At 48.1% G+C, this 22100-nt stretch overlaps 1 protein-coding gene across 6 annotated transcripts in view; it reads left to right on the top strand.

Annotated features, from left to right (window-relative positions):
- The window catches only part of PTPRF (protein tyrosine phosphatase receptor type F), a 376315-nt gene that overhangs the window by 301923 nt on the left and 52292 nt on the right, over nucleotides 1-22100 (top strand). For 2 of the 6 annotated variants that reach the window (XM_053950038.1, XM_053950036.1), the window contains exons 8-14: nucleotides 611-880; nucleotides 3629-4210; nucleotides 4771-4904; nucleotides 5886-6030; nucleotides 11245-11550; nucleotides 14420-14613; nucleotides 20759-20785. In XM_053950038.1, coding sequence (XP_053806013.1) covers nucleotides 611-880; nucleotides 3629-4210; nucleotides 4771-4904; nucleotides 5886-6030; nucleotides 11245-11550; nucleotides 14420-14613; nucleotides 20759-20785 — 1658 coding nt within the window. The remainder of the gene's footprint in view (nucleotides 1-610; nucleotides 881-3628; nucleotides 4211-4770; nucleotides 4905-5885; nucleotides 6031-11244; nucleotides 11551-14419; nucleotides 14614-20758; nucleotides 20786-22100) is intronic. The other 4 variants (XM_053950039.1, XM_053950037.1, XM_053950041.1 and 1 more) reach the window with 2 other exon arrangements.

Genomic DNA, 22100 nt, shown 5'->3' with positions numbered 1-22100 from the left:
GATTAGTTCTCTCCTGCCCAGCAAGGTGATCTCTTCAGGCCCTGACAATGTCATGCAGCGTGGGTGACTATTTTCTGAGCCAAGGTAGAACCTGAGTTACATTTTGAAAGGAATTATATTTTATTTAGCAGCACACGTAGCCTAATTCAAAAAGAAACCCTTCTGCTGCCCCTGCCCAAACCCTATGAGGTTTAGGGAATGGGCTGCTTTGCTCCAGAGCTAATAAATTGAGCAGGTGATTCCGTTTTGCAGAGCTTCAGTGGGCCCTGCGCAAAGTGTGTGACTGGCATTTGTGCATGCTCTCTAATTAGAAGGATGTAATTTAAATGGAGGAATGTTTCATGTTAGTAATATGATTTCAAAAGGCTGTTTGGAGGGAAGGGATTGAGCCATCTCTTAATGACTTCTGCTAATAAGATGCCAGTGGCTAAGGAAGGAGAGCAAAGTGTGTGCAATTTGGCAAAGTAGTGAACAGCTTTAGCTCTTCATTTTATCTGTCCTGAGGGATAGACAGGCAAAAATGTTGACTGCCCCTCATGTATCCCTGCAGTGCAACTGAGTACTCTCTGCTGGTTCTGTGACCCTACTAGCTGTCTCCTCCTTGTTTCAGTGCGGCGTGTTGCTCCTCGATTCTCTATCCCTCCGAGCAACCACGAGGTGATGCCTGGGGGGAGCGTGAACCTCACGTGCGTGGCAGTAGGTGCTCCAATGCCCTATGTAAAGTGGATGGCTGGTGTGGAGGAACTGACCAAAGAAGATGAGATGCCCGTCGGTAGGAATGTCCTGGAGCTGAATAACATCATGCAGTCTGCCAACTACACCTGCGTGGCCATCTCTTCCCTTGGCATGATTGAAGCCACAGCCCAGATCACTGTCAAAGGTAAGGAACTATTACTTGCAGTGCTCCTATTTGAGTTTCAACAATGTAGCCCTTTGCCAAAGTTTCTTGGCTGCAGCTGATTGACTGCTCTCTTCCGTGACTTTTCCAGATTGCAAGGGAGGTTCTCAAACCCACAACTTTGTTTTTTCCTGCTCACAGTATGATGATATTTGCTCTGAAGGTCATTTTCTCTCTCCCTGCAAGTGGCATGGTAGAGAAGCTTGTGTCAGGCCAGATCCTTGTTACGCCATGAGAGAACCTCACTGAGTGTGTGTTTGTCTCAGCAATGTCTGGCTTGTTCAGTGCATCAGCAGGATCAGCTCTGCACAGTGGTGGGCCATGGGCTGTCTTGGGGCAGGGTCTGTGGATGTCTGCAGTCAGAGAGCCGTTTGCACAGATGTCCTCTTGCAGTAAGGGTGAGACAAGAAGGTTAATCCCAGCAATGTGAAGTGTCCATGAGCCTCAACAGAATGAGCGTCCTCCCTCCCTGCAGGGAGGAGCTATATTTGTTCATTTGAAATTTGTTACATAATTCTCTGTAAATGTCTTCCCTTGCTACTCTGCCTCTTTCCCTTTCTTTTTCTTGTGATGCTGTCCTTCAGCTGTACTTTCTGCTGACATTTCACAAGTAGCTTTGCTCCAAAGAGGATATTGTTGCCAATTGCTGACCACAGGGTAGCTCACCCACTAACAGGAGGCTGAAGGTGTCCTGCCTTTCCCATCTGGGACCTATCAGAGCCGCAGTATCTGTTTCCTTCTCTGCTTGCAGTTGATTTGTAGCTCGGATTACCACAGATATGTCATCTTTTGAGTCTGTCTGTTCTTGCAGGCCCCTTCCTGCACTAAAGCCACCTTTAGCACAGAGTTCCTGCTTGAACAAATCAGAGAATTGAGTGTTAGCTCTCTCTGACCTGGGGATAACAGGAAATTCTCTTGGCTAGTCAGAGGACGCTTTTAACCTTAGCCACACCCAGCTCCCTGTACTCACAACACCTGCTCATCAGTACCTTTTCCAGTCTCTCTTTTCATACAGAACACAGTGGTTGCCTTGCTACAGTAGATACACAAGAGAGTACAGAAAAAAGGGCCATTATGGGATGGTGATCTGGTCTTGGAGGGAAGAGGTGGGAACTGCACCATCACACTGACAGTGCACAGCATTTACCTCTTCACAGCTGGAATGCCTTTGCCTCGCTCCCTCACTGGTTGATGTGATGCCACAGGATGGGGAGCAATTTGCTCAGTTCCTTTAGCCCTTTACCTTCCTCCTTGTGTCCTCATCTGCTTTTTCTACTCCTTTACTCTGGATATCTTGCTGCCTCTGTCCCAAACTCCTTCACCCAGTGTTACTTCTCCTGTGCTTGCTGGCAAACAGACCATTTTCAGTGCAGACAGGAGAAGCAGGATTACACAGAACTGATTGCACTTAAGTGTGTTGAAAGTACCAGACCCGCCCTTGTTCACATGAAGACTGCACACCCAAGAGCTGTCAGGAGTCAAACTTGTGGCTCTTCAAAAGAAAAGGAGTTTCATGTATCCTTGAAAGCCTGAGGAAGGCTGCCAGTTTCTAGGATACTGTAAGAAATATGTTTCTTCAGGCCATAATACTGTGCAGGTTGGGTTTGCCCTCCCTGAGTCCTCCATGGGTAGTGGTGGGGTGTCTGGCTGTGGGTTGTGTGCCCTCCCCTGCCATGCCAGTTCAGTCCCAGATGATCTTCTCAGTATTCATGTTGCAGTAGCACTGGAGAAGGCATTCCCTCTGGTACTCAGAGCAGGCATGCACTGTGCTAAGGAGCTTGCCTTCCTCAGCTGAACCATGTGGAAACTAGAAACCTGATGGCTTTGCCAAAGAATGAAATCCTTGAGTATCTTAATTTGGGTTGAGCATTTTCCCTAGTTCCTTGTCAAGCACGGCTGCATTACAAGTCACTAATTACTTTAGAGTGGTTTGTAGGAGATTTAAACTTACTGTAGACTTTAATTCAGTCATTGTACTAAAGTATTTGTGTACTCTGCAAATCTCTCTCACACACACACTGATTCTTTTTCTTTGTTCTTGTGGTAAAATGGTAAATCTGGAAATGTGTGCTCGCAGTAGTTACGTTCTCATTGACCCTTCAGAGGTATCATTGTCAGCGTTCTTGTGTAACAATTTACTGTCTGGTTGCAGTTTGACACACCACCCAGTGAAATAGTGGATATGAAAGTTGGTAATTTCTCTGTCTGTATCTCTCCTGCATGTACTGTAATACTTACAAAACCTTGCCCCATCAACCCTTCTAACAGCATTGCCCATGAACTCCCTTTGGCCTAAGATACTGCCTCTCTGGAAGCAAGAGCATAGCTCCAGATTACTTTGGTGCTGATTGCTTTACTTTGTAAATCAGCTGTGCACCTGGCTTCTGGGGCCAGCCTAGCCCAGCCCAGCAAGCATCTTCCCACTGCCAGGTGAACCCCCATGACAGAAACATTCCTGCATCCCCGTTGAATTACTTTTATTTAGCCGACTGCTGGTAAGTGCGTCAAGCACATCTAATAACATGATTGCTCTGTTTATCCTTCCATTAAGAACCACTTCAAGCAATATATGGTAATATAAAAATGCATGTTATAGAGTATGAAATGATTTCTGCCTTTTAAAGAAGAATGTTAATGGGAGGTGGCAGCTCCATTTTTATCCCTTTGCACATTGCAAGGTTTGAGCTGACTGAATTATTTAAATCACACCTCTCTGCCTTCCAATTGCAGCACTGCCAAAACCTCCAACAGAGCCATTAGTGACTGAAACAACAGCTACCAGCGTGACCCTCACCTGGGATTCAGGCAACTCTGACCCCATTTCATATTACGTCATCCAGTACAAGCCCAAATCCCTGGAGGGCCAGTTCCAGGAGGTGGATGGTGTGGCAACAACCCGCTACAGCATAGGTGGGCTCAGCCCCTTCTCAGAGTACGAGTTCCGGGTCATCGCAGTCAACAACATTGGCAGGGGTCCCCCCAGTGAACTGGTCGAGGCCCGGACAGGAGAGCAAGCTCCTTCAAGTCCACCCCTCAAAGTCCAGGCACGGATGCTGAGTGCCAGCACCATGCTGGTGCAGTGGGAGCAGCCGGAGGAGCCCAATGGGCAGATCCGAGGGTACCGCGTGTACTACACCACCGACCCGCACCTGCCTTTGAGCATGTGGCAGAAACACAACACCGACGACAGCCACCTCACCACCGTGGGCAGCCTCATCACCGGCACCACCTACAGCATCCGCGTCCTGGCCTTCACTTCGGTGGGCGACGGGCCCCCCTCGGACATCATCCAGGTCAAAACACAGCAAGGGGGTACGTATGGAGTAGAGACAGCATGGCTGCATGGCCATCCCAGCGCTGTGCGGCTCAGCTGAGTGTCTGACCCATACCAGGCATCACAACTGCACTTGGTGCTCAAATGATTGCATGTCAGAGAGGGTGGGGGAGCATTCCCACCCCACAGCCATTGGATTTATGCGGTCAGATTGTCCTGGGGAGTTGGTATCAATCTCTGTACAAGTAACGGCCCACAATTTTGTCCGAGATACAGTGGCTAAAAATCTGACACAAAGTCTTGGACATGGATGTCGGCACCTGTGTGACTGCTGGACCATTCTGGGGTCTGGGTACACATGTGGAAGGAAGGATCTGGGATGCAGTCAGGGTCTGGAAGTGAGCATGATCCCCACAGTCACCCACCTGAATGACAGAGGTGCTTGCTTGTGGCCTGAGATGTTCTAAGAGTGCAGTACAGGGAGAATGAATGTTCGGGTAGAAATGAAAGAGGATCCTCACAAAGTCAAATGCTGACTTTGCTAAGTCATGCAACTCTTCTCACCTCTTCTGGCACTAACCATGTGTTTGTTCCCCAGTTCCTGCCCAGCCAGCTGACTTCCAGGCAGAAGCAGAGTCTGATACCCGCATCCTGTTGACATGGCTGCCTGCCTCTCAGGAACGCATTACTAAATATGAGCTGCTGTACTGGGAAGGGGAGGATGGCACTCAGGTGAGGATCCTGCCTGGCAGCTCTTGGGGCTGGACATGGCATTTATCTGCTTGGGAAGGGTGTGCGCTTGAGCCAGGTGGTAACAGAACTGTTTCTTTGTGTTTCTTCTGCCTCAGTGGTGTGCAATAGGAACATGGCATTCTGGTTTCTGTGTAAGTGACTTCAGCAGTACTTGTTCATGCAAGCAAAGTAGCCAGTGACTGGTTTGGGCCTGGAAAGGCTCAGAATGCCGTGACAGCATCCCTGAGGCATGCTTACTGCTGGTGCCTGTAAACAGTTGCACTTCTGGGCAAGTCTGCAATGGCCTCCAACATGTGTCTCTGGCCCTAGGACTGGTTAGATGTAAAAAGCAGATTGCAGGTGGCCTAGAGAGAGCCCTCCCACATATACTGCTGGTCCCTAAAGGAAGTCTAGTTCAAGATATATCAAAGGTAGTGCTGGCTTCAAGACAGCATAGCAAGAATTGTGCCATGACACCATCAGAGTGTCCCATGGTCCTCTCCCTCGCCTCTTATTATAGTATCATGAGAGCTGCCAAAAATAAGTGCCTTTCAGGTGAAGTGTCAACAAAACAAGCACTTTTCTAGCAGTGTTTAAGTGCATTAGAGATCATGACTGCTATAGGACAAGAGCTTTACTCTCTTTCACAGACAATACTGTCTCTTGGGAGAAAACAAACTTGTCTGTCCTCTGCCCCTTGTCTGAACTTGTATAGCTGGACCCAGCTGGACCCACTGAGCTCTCAGGCCAGTGGGTGCAGTCTGAACACCACACAGTGTAGCCTAGCTGTGGCAGAGGTCTGCTTCCCTGCAGAGTCCTGGTGTGTCACCCAGGAAGCTCCATGTTTTGGAGTCCTGCAGGACTGAAGGCAGGTTTGGCAGCATGGCTGTGACTTTCTGTGGGCACAGAATGGCTGCACACCAGCTTTTCTGGATCCTCCAACTACACCAAATGATCTGTTTCCTTTTTTTTTTCTGGCAGCAAAAGGTGGAGTTTGACCCAACCTCCTCATATGCCGTGGAAGGTCTGAAACCAGACACATTGTATAAGTTCCGTCTGGGTGCCCGATCAGAGCTGGGAGTAGGAGTTTACACCCCCACAGTCGAAGCCAGAACTGCCCAATCCAGTAAGTGCCTGACACTCAACACTGCTGAAGACAAAGCAAAAGCAGTCCATTTTCCATTTCCTGGGCACAGAGAAGCCCAGTGCCTCTGCCCTTGTGGGTTTGCAGAGATGCTGGCATGCAGTTTGCTAAAGGGAGTAATGGGGAAAGTCAGCTGGGGTTTGGATCAGGGCTCTTTGGCAGAGTGGGTGCACCCAAGGGGTAAGTTGTTTCTTGGTGTCCTTTTGATCATACTGTCTTTCCCTAAAGGTAGATTCATAAAAACTGATGGAGGAGTAAAACAGGCTGGGAAACTGCTTTGGAGGGATTGATTTGAGTGGGTTTGTGCATCTCTATGAATTTACTCCCATGCAGACAAGCTGTCTGGACAGACAGCATATGGGTATTTGGCTCTAAATGTGACTGTGTCCAAACCATTGGATTTTCATCCCTTCACTCCCCATTCCAGCCGCCTTGCTTACACAGGAGTCCATCCCTGGTCCATACAGTTGATTGCAAGATGAGGTATCCTGTGAGACCAGTTGTGTCTGTGGCTGTCAGGCAGCTGGAAAAGTGATTTTGGAAAAGTGACTTATTTGCCAGGGTTGTGTGAGCAAGTGAGGCTGCTGCTTCTGGGACTGCAGTGCTAGGGAAAACCAGAATGAGCTGCAGTTGAGTTAATAGAGAGGCTCAATAATGAGGTGACCCAGGCAATATCACTTTCATCCTGGCTCTGCCCTGTGTGATCACAGAGCAGGAGTTTGCATTGCTCTGATTGGCAGCTCAAAGTGCTGCGCATAAGCAGATTAGGGCTATCAAAGGGCCCTGCGATAAGCTCGTTTTCACTAACGATTTTTGGGCTTGCCATTATGCAAAGGGCATTAAAAGGGGGAAAAAAGACATTTCTGTTAGCACCGTCTGTCTGGGATTTACTCGCTATGTGGAGTAAGCAGTTGGCACAGGCAAGCCAGCCTTCCCTGCAGGGAGGGCGGCAGCATGCACAGCAACCAGGAGTGTGAGATGGCCATTAGAAAGGGAGCTCTGGCAGGGAAGAGCAGCTCTGCTCACTTTTAGAATGACCTTCTCTTTGAGGAAAACTCAGCTTCATTAACATACCAGTCCCAGGCATTCCTCCACCTCGTTAATTGAGCTAATGATGTCTTAGAGCTGCACAAAAGACAGGTATGAAAATGGAGAAAGGTTCAGATCATGCAGTTATAAATATTTGAACATTGGGAACAAATTCTGGATATGGGGCTTTGTATACCTGTTTCAGATAGCTTTTTTATTGATAGCAAAGGTGGAAGTAATTCTCCTGCCATGTAAATTAATTCCATCAGTGGATGCTCTTATCCTTGAACACACTTAATCAGAGACAGCTCCATGCATAAATGAGTCCTTCAAAGCCTCACAACAGTCCAAGTAAGAGAAACATTTGCTTCATGGACTCATCAAGGCAGACATCTTATCATGACCTACTCTACCTATTGTCTGCTCACAAGGCATCTCACACCAGTCTGGTTTTAAGGTTGTCACTTCACTGGCCAGTGGTGCAGTAGCTGATTGGTTCTGGCATTTGTTCAGTCAAAGAAATGTGCATAGGCTGGAAGAGATTTGGCATTTAGCCACAGGAGTACCTTGGTTTGACCAGTGAAGCTCTCCTCACACTGAAGGACCTAAGAATCCTTAGACTGATCCAAGAAGTGACCTGGGTCTTGGTTTACAGGCTCCTACTTGAAAAGATTTCTGATGGCACTCTATTCTATGACAGAAGCCATTGGCAGTTACTGCTGAGTTACTCAGTGAGGGTGACAAACCACTGTTTGAACAGTCCCAATGGAGTGTGAAGCCTTGAGTACTTGGGGACTCAAAATCAAGTAGGTCTTTTAGAAAGGTGTGCTTTACCTTGGCAGAAGTTGTGTGCACAGTGCACAACTTCCAGGCAGAAATCCTTTGGTCTTTACTTAGCAACACCTTGTATTAGATGGTTGGATTGGTCCCATTTGGCCTTAGAATTTACTAATCTAGGAACACTACAGGTCCCAGCTTCAAATTGGTCTCCTTCCTGCACTTTTCCATCTGGTTACCCTGAGAAAGGCTGTTAGATCATGGACCTTGGCATGTTCAGGTGGACACAAACTGCAGGAGCAGTCAGATTCCTGCTTTCCAAAAAGCCTCTCTTCAGTCTCTATTCCTGTCCCTGACAAACCAGTCATGGGGAAGGTAGGAGGCCCATGATCACTAATGATTCACTAATGGGCTGGAGGAGGACGCTTGCTTTTCTTGGGGCACTCCTGCTGAGGAGTAGTGGGCATGCTTGTGTGGAAAGGCCAGAGGGAGGCAATGCCCTTTTGAACTCTTCAGCAGCACAGTTGAGACCTCATCTCCTGAGCAGGCAGCTGCTTTCTAGGCTGTCTTTCCTGCTAAGCTGCTCACTTAGTTGCTGAGCACCCTGCAAAAATACAAAACTACAGTGCTGCTTTGAGGGCCTGAAGAGCACGGGGGAGTTTTCCGGGAGTCTGCAGTGCCTCAGGCAAGCGGAATGATGCAAGAGAGAAGCATCAGCTCTCTGCCCATTAGGCCTTGGCATTAAAATGCTGTTCTCCCTTGAAATACCAAGGTGGGTCCTAAGTCTGCCTTTTCCCTAGCCTAAGGAGCAGGTGGGTTGGATGGTGCACAGAGTTGCTGTGGGCCGTCGTGGGAGGCTGTCGTGAGTAGCCTGGAGGCAGCAGAGGTTTGCACAGTGTGCATGTGTGGGTACATCTGCATGTGTGGGTGCATGCTGGCCACCCAGTCTGCTCTTTGCTGGCCCCAGGAGGGACACTTCAACTCCTTGTGTATTTTAAGTTGATCCTGCTCATGTTACCAAGTTTTATTTTGCTTTAAGTGTTTATTTGAGCTTTTGACTTGCACATCATATGTGTGACTCTTACCCAGTCAACAGCCAACTTTTGACTTGCCCACACTGCCATCCAAAGCTACCTTTGGAGAATGAGCTCACTGCTGCATGCCAAGGGAAGCTGTGGAGGTTCTGTGGAGGGAAGCTTTGGACACATGTCAAAGCATGTCTCTTCTGTGAAGGGCAGACAGTGGCAAAGGAAAGGTTTGCCAAGCCCCTTGTGTCTCACCTGTCCTGTCTAAAGGATGCCACTAGGAACTTTGTCTACATTATGCCCTCCATTGTAGGTGTTGCTTTGGTGCTATATCTTCCTACTCTCTTCCCTGCCACTTCTCTGCTGATTAACCAAAAGAGTGTGAGGATTCACTTTTTACCCCTGCTCCCTTTTCACTATACCAGATGGCAGGCTGATCCTGTGCTGCCTCCCTCACATAGGCAACTGTTTGCTTCCACGCATTGCTTTGACTTCTCTTTCCTCCAGTGTAGCTCCCATAGCAGCAGCCTGACTGTTCAGGCATCATCTCTTGCAGCTCCATCACTATTTACTCTCCTCCATCTTTCATCTCCAGGCATCTGAGCCCAAGCATCAGGAATGTTCCCTGCTCTCTGAGCACAGGAGTGGGCATTAAAAGTTACATGCACTCTGCAACTGTTTCTGCAAGCAAGTGGGCCTTTTTCCCAGCAAGCAGAGGTCACCAGTGGCACTGGAGGTCCTACTGCCCTCTGCTTTTCCAGATCTTCTGCCACTGCCAACCTGTGCCCAGCAAAGCTAAGGCACCATTGATGAGTGCTTGAATTACCTGAGGTCCTTGCTGCCATGTGGAGTGATGTAGGTTGTGTTCACCTGTGAGCAGACAGGGTTGTTCCTGTGCCCCTGCAAGGCTGGCTCTGCTGCACTTGTGGCTGCAAGGACTGAAGCATGGGGAAGAGCAGCAGTCTTTTTTCAGGCATTCCTATGTTTCTGGATGCAGTGAAGAATGGAAGCTGGCTTTCACCTGCCATGGCACAGCGTTCTTTTGGGGGTTTTTTGGGGTTTTTTTTGGGGTTTGTTTTTTTTTTTGGGGGGGGGGGGTGTTTTTTTGGGGTTTTTTTGTGATGATGCCCTGTCCCCTCTGGTTAGGACTGTTTCCTTCTAGATGAGCACCCATGGATGGAGCCATCTCCCTTGTTCCTTCCCTGACTATGTGGGCTCCTTTCCTTCTCCAGACTTCCACTCTTACCTTCTGTGCAAGCATGCTGTCTACAGCATCCCAGGGCAGTGAGGCCAAATGACTGCGGGCTGATGCTGCCGTGAGAGCTGGTGCTCTCCCATGCTGCCAGAGCCCTGGTGCAACCAGACAGCAGTTCTGCAAGGCTGGAGAGGGGAATGAACCAGGCAGATGTCCTAAAGATGCTTTGCTCTGTCCAAATCATCTCTCCTTTTCCGATCTCTCTTCCCCCACCCAGATTTGTTTTACTGCTCTTCCCTAATGTGCTGTGTGAAGAGACTTCTCTTCCAATGATCCCAATGAGAAGCAACTGTTGACTGGATCCCATTCCTCCTCCTGTGGATAGATAAAATTGCCAGAGCTTAGAAGTTAATGTAAACTGCAGGTGCTTTTGCCTGGGAGGGGGCAAGACCTGCTTACTTTCTACTATACAAATCCACGGGCCAGGAATTTACTGAGGCAGGTAACCAGTGTGGCAGGCATGAAGCAGTCAGTCCCAGATTCCAGGGACATGTGCAAAGCAGCACAACCACATTATCTCCTGTTCCCACATGGTGCCTGGCTCAACCTGGTTAGGATGCAGCATACAGCTGATGGTCATGATTTTAAACCCTACCAAGGACAAACTACCTCCAACCTCAGTCACCTTTTCCACTTTTGTTTCCTCCTCTTGTCTAGGAGTGAGTTTTCACAAGCCTTCTTACAGTCTGGTGCGTGAGCTTCCCTTCTGCCACTCTTGCCTTCTGCAGCTTCCTACCTCTTCTGGTTTCCATCTGCTTCAGATCTTCACTGAAAGCATCTTTCTTCTCCCTACCAGTCTCTCTCTCACACCCTCCACATGCCCCACTTCCCTTACTGCCATTTGTTGTGTTTGGTAAAGTGAGTGTCCAGAACTGCTTTGGGAAGAGGTGTTCTCTGATGCAGAACAGTACTTCCATCTCCACGCTGTTCATCTGGCCTTCAAATGCAAATTGCCCCCCTAGTGCCATCTTTGATGATCTGTGAGGATGGCAGGTAGTTGTCCACATGTATGTTTAGTGCTCCGTTGGCTGGGTAAAAGTTCCCTGTGCATTTTGGTTTATCCTTCCATTCATTTCCCTTCATCTCCCCACTTCATTTATTTATCCCCAGCCCCCTCCGCCCCACCCCAAGAAGTCGAGTGTGTAAGCACCAGCTCCACCACCATCCGGGTAAGTTGGGTGCCACCGCCTGCCCAGAGCCGCAATGGGGTCATCACCCAGTACTCCATTGCCTACCAGGCAGTGGAAGGAGATGACAACACCAAGCATGTGGTGGATGGCATTGGACGGGAGCATTCCAGCTGGGAGATCAAGGACCTGGAGAAATGGACAGAATACAAGGTGTGGGTAAGGGCTCACACCGATGTGGGGCCAGGACCGGAGAGCATCCCCGTGCACGTGCGCACTGACGAGGATGGTAGGTGCTACTGGACAGCTCCTTCAGCTACTGCCATGGGTTAACAGGGACTCTCACAACTGAGTTGCTGAAAGGGGGATGGGGGGAAGGGAGCAGGGACATTGACCTTTCAAGCAGGACCTGAGGTTGTCAGGAGCAATGCTCCAGGGAGCAGATCTCAACAGTTCCTGGAGTGGGGTTGGGGAATTGCTTTGCTGGCCCTTGTTTTTCCTCCAGGTTGTGTCAGGTATCTCATCGTGGTCCTTCAGGGTCCTGTTTGTGTCAGCAGTGCTTCCTATGCATGCAGGGAGGCATTGCTCTGCTTTCCATTGTGGTTTTATAGTGGGTGGTGAAGGATTTGGTTTTATTGAAGGCAGAATGAGCTCTCCCAGCCAAAGGCTTCTCTTGTGAAATCAGGACTTAAAGTTTACTTGTTGACCTGAAATCCAGCTAACTAAAGAGGGGGAAACCAATCCATTTGAAAGCTGTAGATACTGCAGGAAAGCTGCTTCCTGCTCCAGCTTCCAGGCAAGTCACAGCTTATATAAAGCTTCTCTTCCACTCAAGAGTCAGAACACCACACATACAGAGCACTTTACTGGATACGACAGCTTTAAAGAGAAATTGCTTTGTATTAGCAGGACTGTCAGTTATGTCATCATGATTTAAGCCATTTCCTTTGAAAGTTCCAGAGCTCAGGGTTGACAGTAGGAGCTCCTGTGGCTTCATGCTGACCCAAGAAAGCTGCAGATTTAATGGGAGAAGAGAGATGGAGCATCCAGGCAAAGAAAGCATGATCTCTGCATTACCCAATCAGTGTAGGAAATTGAAACCAGACATGTTACAGTTTCCCTAAATGGGCTGCCACTGTCCCCCATGTCTCCATGGCTCTGAAAGTGGTGTCTGAGAATGCTTGCTGACTGTATTCCTGGGCTGGCAAACACATCTGTGTGTGTCCTGCTGCCTGTATTGTTTGCTTCAGTTCTCATTCAGCAGAATTGTAGCCCAGGGGAAGCTGTTACCCCAGAAATGTCACAACAAGCTCTCTCAGTTAGTTTTTGGGCACCGTGGTTGGACATTCCAGCTTAGCTGTCAGGAATGATTTCATATTCCTCTGACATGCTGATGCTCAGTAGATACCCATGATGAAGCAATGAGAAATGCTAAACTGTGGTCTGAAAACAAATTGAACTTTCCCTGTTTAGATCTCAGACGCAGCACATACTTCCCATAGTGGGACAGGACAGAGTTCCTCAAAACACTGTGGTCTGCTCATATTCACATCTTTTTGTGTCCCTGCAGCATCCCCATATCATGTCCTGCCGAGGCCTCCCACCTTCTCATGCCAGCAGAGCTTGACACACAGCTTCTGTTTGGTTTTCAGGGAGGATCTTGTTTTCCACTTGGACTCCCATCTGTGTGTGTGGGCAGGTGTCTTGCCAGGACAGGAGAGCCCTGTGACTTGTGCAAGGTCACTGCACTAAGTGAATTGTGAATTGTGGATTACAGCATAGGCTGCTCCAGGCAGAAGGGGGTAACTGTTCAAGCACAGCCCCCACCATTCCCACACCTTGAGTTGGCCTCTTGGTGCTAAAATGTTCTGTTCCTCCTTTCTGTATTTTATTAAATTATCTACAATTACGAAGGACATCTGGGGAAAAATAATGAATTGACCTGCAGCTTAAAAACTGTGCTTACCTGCTGGGTAGCTGTTTCTTCCCATTTAGTTGGTTGAAATAGCAGTAGTCATTACATCTGCTTGTCAGGTATCCATCCCTAATTATCTAATACTGATTTCTTGCTGTGTTGAGAATTGGGGCATATGAGGTTCCAAACCTCCAGATTTTCCCAGGGCAGTGGAAGGTGAAAAGGGTCCTGCAGATGAGGTGATAGGATGGAGCCCAGGTCCTTCACTTGGTACTGGGCACTTGGGTAGCATCAGTATCCTCCACAGAGAGTGCACACCTCTACTCCCAGCTGCTTCAGCCAGAAGGAGCTTTCCAGGAGCAACTGAGAAGCTAATTTTTTAGAATTGACATTTTTGTCACAGTCAATGCAAGAGTGAAATATAATAAGGAGGTAATTTTTCCAAATGGTAAATAGGGTATAAATACATTTTTAAACGGGCCTCACCTTGCAAGAAAATTGATATTTTCTGGGCAGTGTAATTTTTCATTTTATTATCAAAAAGCATTCAGCTAGCCGTGCATGAAATACAGTCCCCAGAGCTGTCACAATCCCCACAGGCCCCTTTATCTGACTGAGTTCAGTGACTGCTGTCTCTGAGCTCTGGGTTATTGTTTTAGGATGGTGCTTTTCCCCCTCATTAACCTCTCACTGTCACAGGGGAAGAGCATGTGTGTGCTCTGGCTGGTGGCAGGTACCAGGGCTCCCTGCAAAAGAAACTCAGCACCCAGTCATGCTACCTGGGGCTGTTGGGCTTAGTTTAGATGGGTCTGAGAGGAGGTGGTGTGCCAGGCAAGATGCAAAGAAGGTTTTAAAACTACTGCCTGTGCCCCAGGGCATCCTGAGCTGCAGATGGTCACCGTATTCTTTATATTCTGCTGCATTGTTGTGTTCTTCCTTGATCCCCTACTGCTGGAGATGAGAGGGATAGACAAACCTTGGGTCTGATTCTGCACAATTACTTTCATATGGGGTGCTCCTGCATATTACAGTTACGCTCTTTCCTACTGAGAGTAGCAAAAGGGAAGGGATCAGGGATGTGGTCACGCCGAAAGACTGCAGTGTGATGTCCTGGGCAGGTACAGGGAGCTTGTACCAGTGGGGCCGTCCTGGCAATGAGATGGGGGGAAGGTAGCAAAGGAGTGAGAGGTAGTGGACAGCGGTTGTGTGTTACCTGCTAACTGTTCTCCCGTGTGTGTTGCAGTGCCCAGTGCCCCACCGCGAAAGGTGGAGGTGGAGTCTGTGAATTCGACTGCCATCCGGGTGAGCTGGAAGCTGCCCATCTCCAACAAACAGCATGGGCAGATCCGCGGGTATCAGGTTACTTACGTTAAGCTGGAAAACAACGAGCCCCGAGGGCAGCCAGTGATCAAGGACGTCATGCTGTCAGAAGCACAGGTACAGTGTGGGGACCACCAGATGGTGGGCATGGCACCTTCCCTCTCTGCAGAGGGCAGGCTGGCTGGATCCAAGTATTTCTTGGCCCTGTGTTGCAGCTCCAGAGCGTGGGACTCAGCCTGCCTGAGCAAGGCAAGCAGTTTATCCTTAAACTGTGGCTTAAACATGGGTAAAAAGTTTAATCAGGAAAGGATTACCTTAGAAAAGATGATGTTTTGGATGATGTTCCTCTCTTACCCCTGCTCTGATATGTACCTCTCTGCCTGCTACATTCTGTGCAGACTCCAGCTGGAGCAAACTGTGCTTTGCCATTTATAAATGGTCAGTAAGTTTTAAATAAGCCTTGAGTCTGTTTCTTTTGTGATGCTGATTGTGTTCAGGGCAAAATGTCTTTCTCGATACCATCCGCCGGGTGCTGCCTGCTTGTGGGACACAGGGGTGGCTCTGCACCTCTGCGTGGGCACAGCATGCCAGGCAGAACAGCACTTCTGGCTCAGCAAAGCCTTCCCTCCCTCCTGCTTTTGCAGGGCAGGGACTTGGTATTGCATTGCTTCTTGAAACAAAGCTGTAGGTGAAGCCAACTTAGTCTAGGAAAGGCTGGGGAGGAAGAAGAAAAACGAGGTAGAGGCCCACATCCCCTGTAAATGACTTTGTCCTCTGCAATCCTCACACAACAATCTGTTCATATTTGGCCCATCTCGTGGATACCTCACTGGCTGTGAGCTGCAGCCCCCTTCCCTCGCACTGCTCCAGGCACAGCTGTGCACTCTGCACAGCCCAGGAATGCGTAGTTGCCTCTTTCCCAAGGTCCAGGGAAGTTTTTGGTGTCCCGTGTGCGATGAAATACAACTCTTCTTTGGAACAGGGGTCCTTCATCTTGGATGACCCACGCTGTTCTCAACTAAGATAATCGTATAAATGAAGAACAGGATCTGCTGCTGTTGGAAGCAGCGAGGAATCGATTCAGAGCTGGCTTGCTTGAATGATGCCCAGTATAAATACTGGAGAGCTGCAACGATTAATTGATCTGTCTCCTGAATGCAGCTGTGAATCATTTATGCGTTTGTCAGTGGGGAGTGCAGTGCACAGAGGCAGCTTTACTCCCCACTCATGTTCCAAAGGATAAAGCTCAGTAATAATGTGGAAGGGGAAAACTTTAAAGAGACTTTGAGGGTCCTTTGCAGTGTTGTCTGGGGCATGTCTCTGTTTATGCTTCAGATGTTGCTTTGTTTTAATAGTTCGAGAAGCTGCTTACTGCCCTTTACTTATGCCAGGAGGATATAATTTTCTGTGTTGTTAGAACAATTGAAGCTGTGTTGTTCAGCTGGAGTTTGGAGTTAATGGGTTGGTCCCAAGTGTAGGTGGGCGAAGTTGGCAATGTTTTTCTTCTTGGTGTTTTCAAATATTTTATGCTTGCCCAGCCAGTTCTGCTTTCACTCCTTACTCATACATTTCAGAGAGAGAAATCCCATGCTGATGTGCAGAATGAGGATGCCAGAGCCAGAAACTTTTGAAGGAGTGCTGGATTTTGCTTTAGTTTCAATGTGTGCATCCAGGAGGCAAGTTCCTAGAAGTTTCCTGGCCTCTCAGGCCATTTGTCAGTCTTCCATATTTGGTTAATTTATATGGGAAAGTTCTTGATTTCTGTGATATTTTTTCCTGCTGCGTATGGTGGTGAACTCATCCACTGTAATTTTTGGAAGTGAAAATGGTAGTTGCAGAGAAGCAACTACTCTGAAAGAGTCATGTCACTCTTTGGATAAACTAATGACGACCCTGCAGGGAAGAGGTTTCACTGACTTGGCAGAAGAGATCTCTATTTCCCAAAAGAGTGAGAAGCCAGGCATGACCTGTGCTTGTGATGAAATACATCTGCTCCAGATGCTGAAGAACCCTGTAAGAGCTGCCATCTTTCAGTACAGCAGTGCGTGTCTTTGCAAGCAGCCAGATGAAAATTTAACAAGTAGTCCTGGAAGAGTCATTTTCTATGAAAGAAAACAAAAAGATACACTGGAAAACCTGCCCCTTCATAGGATGAAGATGGCCACAGTTCAGTACTCATAAACACTCACAAACATTTATACCAGTGCACAGGGAGAGAATTAAATGCATTGAAAATCTTGGGGTCAGAGAAGAAAATCTCTGGACAGGTAGGCAGAGCCCCTCCTCCTGCCTAGCCAGGCTGTCTGCTGATTTGAGTAGGTATGTACCACATAATCTGCTTCCTGCAGACAGTGTGAAGACACTGATACTAAAGCTGACTCATGATTTTTCCTTATTGAAGATGAGAAATGGAACGAGAGTAAACGAAGATGAAAGGAAAAAGGCAAGGGAACGGAGATGTTAGCTATGCAGATAATATGGATTCTGAGCTTTCAAAACCGTTTGAGCAGAAAAGACTGAAACATCAGCAGAGACGTGGGGGCCCTGGAGAGATCACATTTTATTTTACAGCCTCCTGCCTCGGCAGAGTAATCAGTTGTTAAGAAGGTCCTGTGATGGAGCTGAGGCCTCTCCCTCCCCTCCATGGCTGCGCCTGTAACTGATTACCTCTGTCAGAATTCTGTGTGCCTTCCAGTCTGAGCTCTCACCTCCTACTGACAGCCTGATGGACAAGAAAATGTGACCCTACCCTGTGGAGGAGCTCCCAGGATTGTGCAGCTGCAGGGCTGGATCAGGTACTTGCAGCACCTCTTGCCCAGGCCATGCCTGTCACAGCTCAGCTGGGTCCCGTGGTGGGCAATGGCAGAAGATTCATCTCTGTGCCCTGGATTTGCATAAAGCACCAAGAGAGGGCTTTTGAAAGGAGCCCAGTGCAAGAGCTGCACTCCACCACTACTTCAAGTCCTTGCCAGCTCAAGGGAGCAAGGGATAGCAGGGCCAGGGGACAAGCATTAAGCTTGCTAGGGGCAGACAAGGGGCCCACCTCATTTCCTTGGTCTCCAATCTCTGGGCAGCTGCTGCATGTTAGGAGGGGCTGTGGGCTTTAACTCCGCCATCCCTGCAGATCCAGCCTGCCCAAACAACTTTGCAGGGCTGGCTGGGGACAGCTGGCTACACAGAGGTCAGGCTTTGTGGAGAAGAGTTTCCTGCCACCTTCTCCTCCTGCTGTGCAAACAGAGCCCTGGCACAGGAAAGGTATGTGCTGCCCACAAGAAGGGCTGCAGGCTCACAGGAGGGTGATGTGGTCTCTGCAGGCAGCACTTCACCAACTAGCATGCAAACTAAGTGCACATCCCACCAGCTTGCTCCAGAAGAGCAGGAAGAAGAAATGGCAATTACTTCAAGCTGTTAGCTTGAGATCAAAGGAGAAAGCAGAGACTTCAATTCTCCCTGAGCAGTACCTACCCCAGGCACAACACAGGAATTTACAACCTCACTCTTTCGTTGCATGATAGTCAAGGATCTTTCTCTGAATGTACTTGGAACATCTCATACATGTGTACTTGTCTAGGTGGGAGTCTGGCACGGAGGTGGGATGTTCTCTGCTTCCTAAGTGGAACAAAACTGTAAGGCATCATCCAAGAGGCACTTCAGTGAAGGACCAAGATGAAGTTCTGGTACCCTCAGACCCCTCTGCATCTCATTGACCGAGTAACTTGAGTTTATGTCTGGAGTTCCACTGCTGCATCACAGTTACTGAAGAAGAGAGAAGAAAGATCTGCAGGAAAACCAATATTGGCTTCCCATAGCTGGGACTGTTGAGGGCTTGAATCTGTCTTTTGCAAAAGCCTTGGTCAGGGAAAACAGCCATTCCCTGGTGAGACATGACTATGCTGTGTTGAAGTGTAAAATGAAACATTAAAGCATTGCAGCTGCCATAAATACACACTGTTAGCTTTAGCACTTCCCAGAGCCATCCTGCCTCATGCACACAGCCCTCTCTCAGTACTTTTTATGACTGCTCCTGGGCTTTTCAGATCAATTTGTCTTACTGACCAACCTTAAACAGTTAAGAAGCAATTGAGCTAGTTTAAGGAAGGAAATGTTTTGATCTGTAGATTAAATTTTCGTAATGAAACTGAATTTCTACCAAGGTATTTATGCAGGCCTGGCTTTTCACAGCTGTTACTCCAGCACAGATCTCAAGGCATTTCTTTGCACTCTGATCTAATGCAAGATTAAAGTCCACTGAAACATTAGAGTAAACAGAGTTTGAACATTAAACACTCGGTTTAAAATCCTAGGGCATGATAAACTCCCTGCTATGGTGTGAGAGGCCTCCCAAGCCCAGCTCTGCTCTGTTGCTCCTGTAGCTACATGGAGGCAGGCTGGGGTGTTCCCAGCCATATGGCTTCCACCCACCAGGGACATGCTTTTGTAGGAGAAGTGAGTACCAGGCCTTGGATCCTTCCTATGGCAGGACTTCTGCCAGCTTTTAGATCAGCAGGGGGAAGTGTGTGGCTGTTGACCATGTGTGGGCAGGCTGGCATGGGTGGGACATAAACATCAATGACTTGGGTTCAGCTAAGTGTGCAAAGTGGAAATGGCACCAAGGTGTGTGTGGAAAGAGATCCTTTAGTGACCATAATATTTAGTGAGGGTCTTGGCTTTAAAAAAAAGTATGTAGGGGAAACTTGACCTCTTTGCTGAAATTTACTGTTAAGATGGTTTAGGGAATAATTGTACTGTAGTCTCATGGCATCTAATAAGTGAACTATAATAAAATCTTAGAGAAACATTTCTCCAACAGCTTCTTCTCTCTGAATTTAGAGGATAAAATAGCAAATATTTTGAAAGTATGCCATGTATTTTACTGCTGAGGTGAGTACTATGCCACTGTGATAGGCTGCAGCCTTCGAAAGCCACCTCAAATAGCCTGAGTTCAAAAGGCAACTTATATCTTTGATGCCGTTTAGTGCTTCTGTTCCACTTGCAGGTTCCCAAACACTTCAACTGTGTTAGCTGAGCTTCCCAGAGTCCTGAGGAAGTTGGTATCTGAGCAGTTTCACAGCTGGCAGGTCAGGCTCAGAAGCAAGGTTTGCTAGGTCTCACACTGTAAATCAGGAGCAATAATACCTATCTTCACTTTCATCTCTGTGCTTGAACCCATGGACCGGTGCTTCCCCCAGGCAGATTTAGTAATGTGAGCTGTAGCGCATCACCTTGGCTGAGAGAGTTCTGTGTGATCTCTGCAAGCCTTCCTTTGGCGCACCAACCACAAAGAACACTGCTGTGGGCATGCGTGGCAGCAGCCAGGCTCTACTGTCTCATCACCCCAGTGCAGCTCTGATGCCCTACAACCCCAAATCCAGCCAGAAGAGTTCAGAGCCTGTATTGAACTGCCATGGCCAGGAATCCATGTGAGCTTTTGGTGGGAATTAGTTTGTCTAGAAGCTTTCCCTGCAGGGCTGCTATTGCCATATGAGTGTTTGCCATTTGGTGTTGTGTAATTGGGAGTGAGAAGCTGTTTCCTCAGTACGTGCACAAGTTTGAACCTCTCTCCAAGCCACGCACCACTGTTGGAGAGGAGCAACTTAGTCTGAAGCTCTGTGTGAGATCTCAGCTTCTCTTGCAGTGTTGACAGATGGCACTTTTCGGTTTTCTGAAGTCCCCAGAGCATTTTGCAAATGATACAGGAAAAAGAAGCTCTAGAAATGCTGTATTGGTGCTTTCCTGCAGAGAGTGTCTCTGTTTTGTGTATTGAAGTCTTTGGTTCTCAACAAGAGATGGTGACTGGAGGATCACTAGAACAGAAACTGCAGATTAGGCAACAGAACTGTTGTGAGTGACTTGTGAGACAGCAGTCACCCACAGAGCCTAGTTGATACAGCCTATCCCTTCTTGCTTCTGCTCATGGAAAAGGCAGAAAAACGCAAACAAAGCCAGAAGGGGAAAGTACTGCAAAGTGCAAAAAGTAAGGGGTGACTCGCCACCCAAGTGAGAAGGAAGCTCTTTGTCTGTTTGTGTGAATGATCTCAGACTCATTGCGCAGGCTATAGCAGCATGTCAAAAATTGCTCTATGCCATTTCTTCCCTTGGCACAGCCTGTGTCAAGTGATCCTCTGTGTATAAGTGTTGTAATTCCCCCAACCCAGTTCTGCTAACTCCTGCTGTTGTCATCAGTGTCATCCCTTTCCTACACGTTGCCCCTTAAAATTCTGTGTCTCCATTTTTCTCTCCTCCTTCCTTTCTCCCTCGTCAGTGGAGAGCTGAGGACTCCGTCGACCATGTAAGTACCACTTGTGTATATTCCAGGTTGGAAGAGAGGGGTTTGGTAAATCGATTTGTGAATTTTGTAGACACAGTACTGTCAAAACATTCCTTTCACTCCCTTAATGAGGCTGGAGAGTTACATTGTGAAACCTTCTACAAGCAGCAAATCCAGAGAAAATTGGCATTTAGATTGCTCCTAAATGCAGAAAAGCAATTGACATTTCCTATAATCTGTATTTCCAGCTTGTTGCAGTGCAGTTTTAGGCAGGTTCAAGTGATCAACTCAGGAGGCTTATCCTGCAGTAGTTGGCCTACCAAGTTATGTGGTAAAATTAGATACATAATCTTTAAACCACATTGATCGTAGTCATGAGAAATAACCTACACCCTCAACCATGACCTTTGGTTGAAACACAGATAGTAATAAGAAAACAATCACATTTAAACAGTTAAATTCAATTTTTCCCCATGTAATTCTGAGATATAAATTTGGAGGAACAAACTAGAAAATGACCTTTTTAGAGTCAGCAATTCAATTACGTGCCCTACTGTGAGCTTCCCCAGCACGATGCATTTCTCCTCCTGCTTTATACGGAGCATTCTTGCTCGGAGTGGCTTTGTCATGACAGCACTGTGTTTGCATTATGCAATCAGACCTTCTTTCATCCATCCCTCATCTCTCTCCCCTCCTCCCAGCTTGCTTGCTTTGCTCCCGGTGGCATGCTTTTGCGTGAGAATTTCTCTTTGCATGGGTTTGGGAGGAGTGAATTCTCTTGGGACATTCAGAGTCTGCAGGTTTTGTGAGAGTGCTTCCCCGCGGGTCCATTGGCACCGATGGGACTGTGTGTCCACTCACCCGCACACACGATCTGCTGCAGGGGCGGAGTTGGGATCGGACTCTGGTTCACACGGTGATTTTGGCGGGGTTCTTGTTGGTGCTTGTTGATACTTCTCTGGGCTGGCTGGTTCTGCAACGGTAACGTGGTGATTTTGATGAGTAAGCCTGGGCAGGTAACCTGAACCAGCAGCACTGACTGGAAATCAGCAGGCTTAATAGCGTGGGTGTTTGTGCGAGTGAGTGATGGGAGAGTGGCTGCACTCTGAGAGCAACCACAGGCACCCCTCATATCCCTCAAGCTGGCAAGGATCCCCTGGGCAGGGGTCAGACCCCTGGAGCAGCTTCTGACAGTGCCCATGCTGCCTGTTCTCTGCAGCTTAAACTTACTCCGCTCCATCTCTGCTCTTCGCCTTGTCTGAAGGGGTAAATAACCAACGTGGAGCCTCTGCCTCCTTTCCCAAAGCTTCCCCAGCCCCTTCTCCAGCCTGCTCAT

The sequence above is a fragment of the Vidua chalybeata genome, chromosome 9 (assembly GCF_026979565.1).
Source record: "Vidua chalybeata isolate OUT-0048 chromosome 9, bVidCha1 merged haplotype, whole genome shotgun sequence".
Taxonomy (NCBI): Eukaryota; Metazoa; Chordata; class Aves; order Passeriformes; family Viduidae; genus Vidua; species Vidua chalybeata.
The sequence above is the reverse complement of the archived record's forward strand: the minus strand, read 5'-3'. Positions and strand labels throughout refer to the sequence as shown.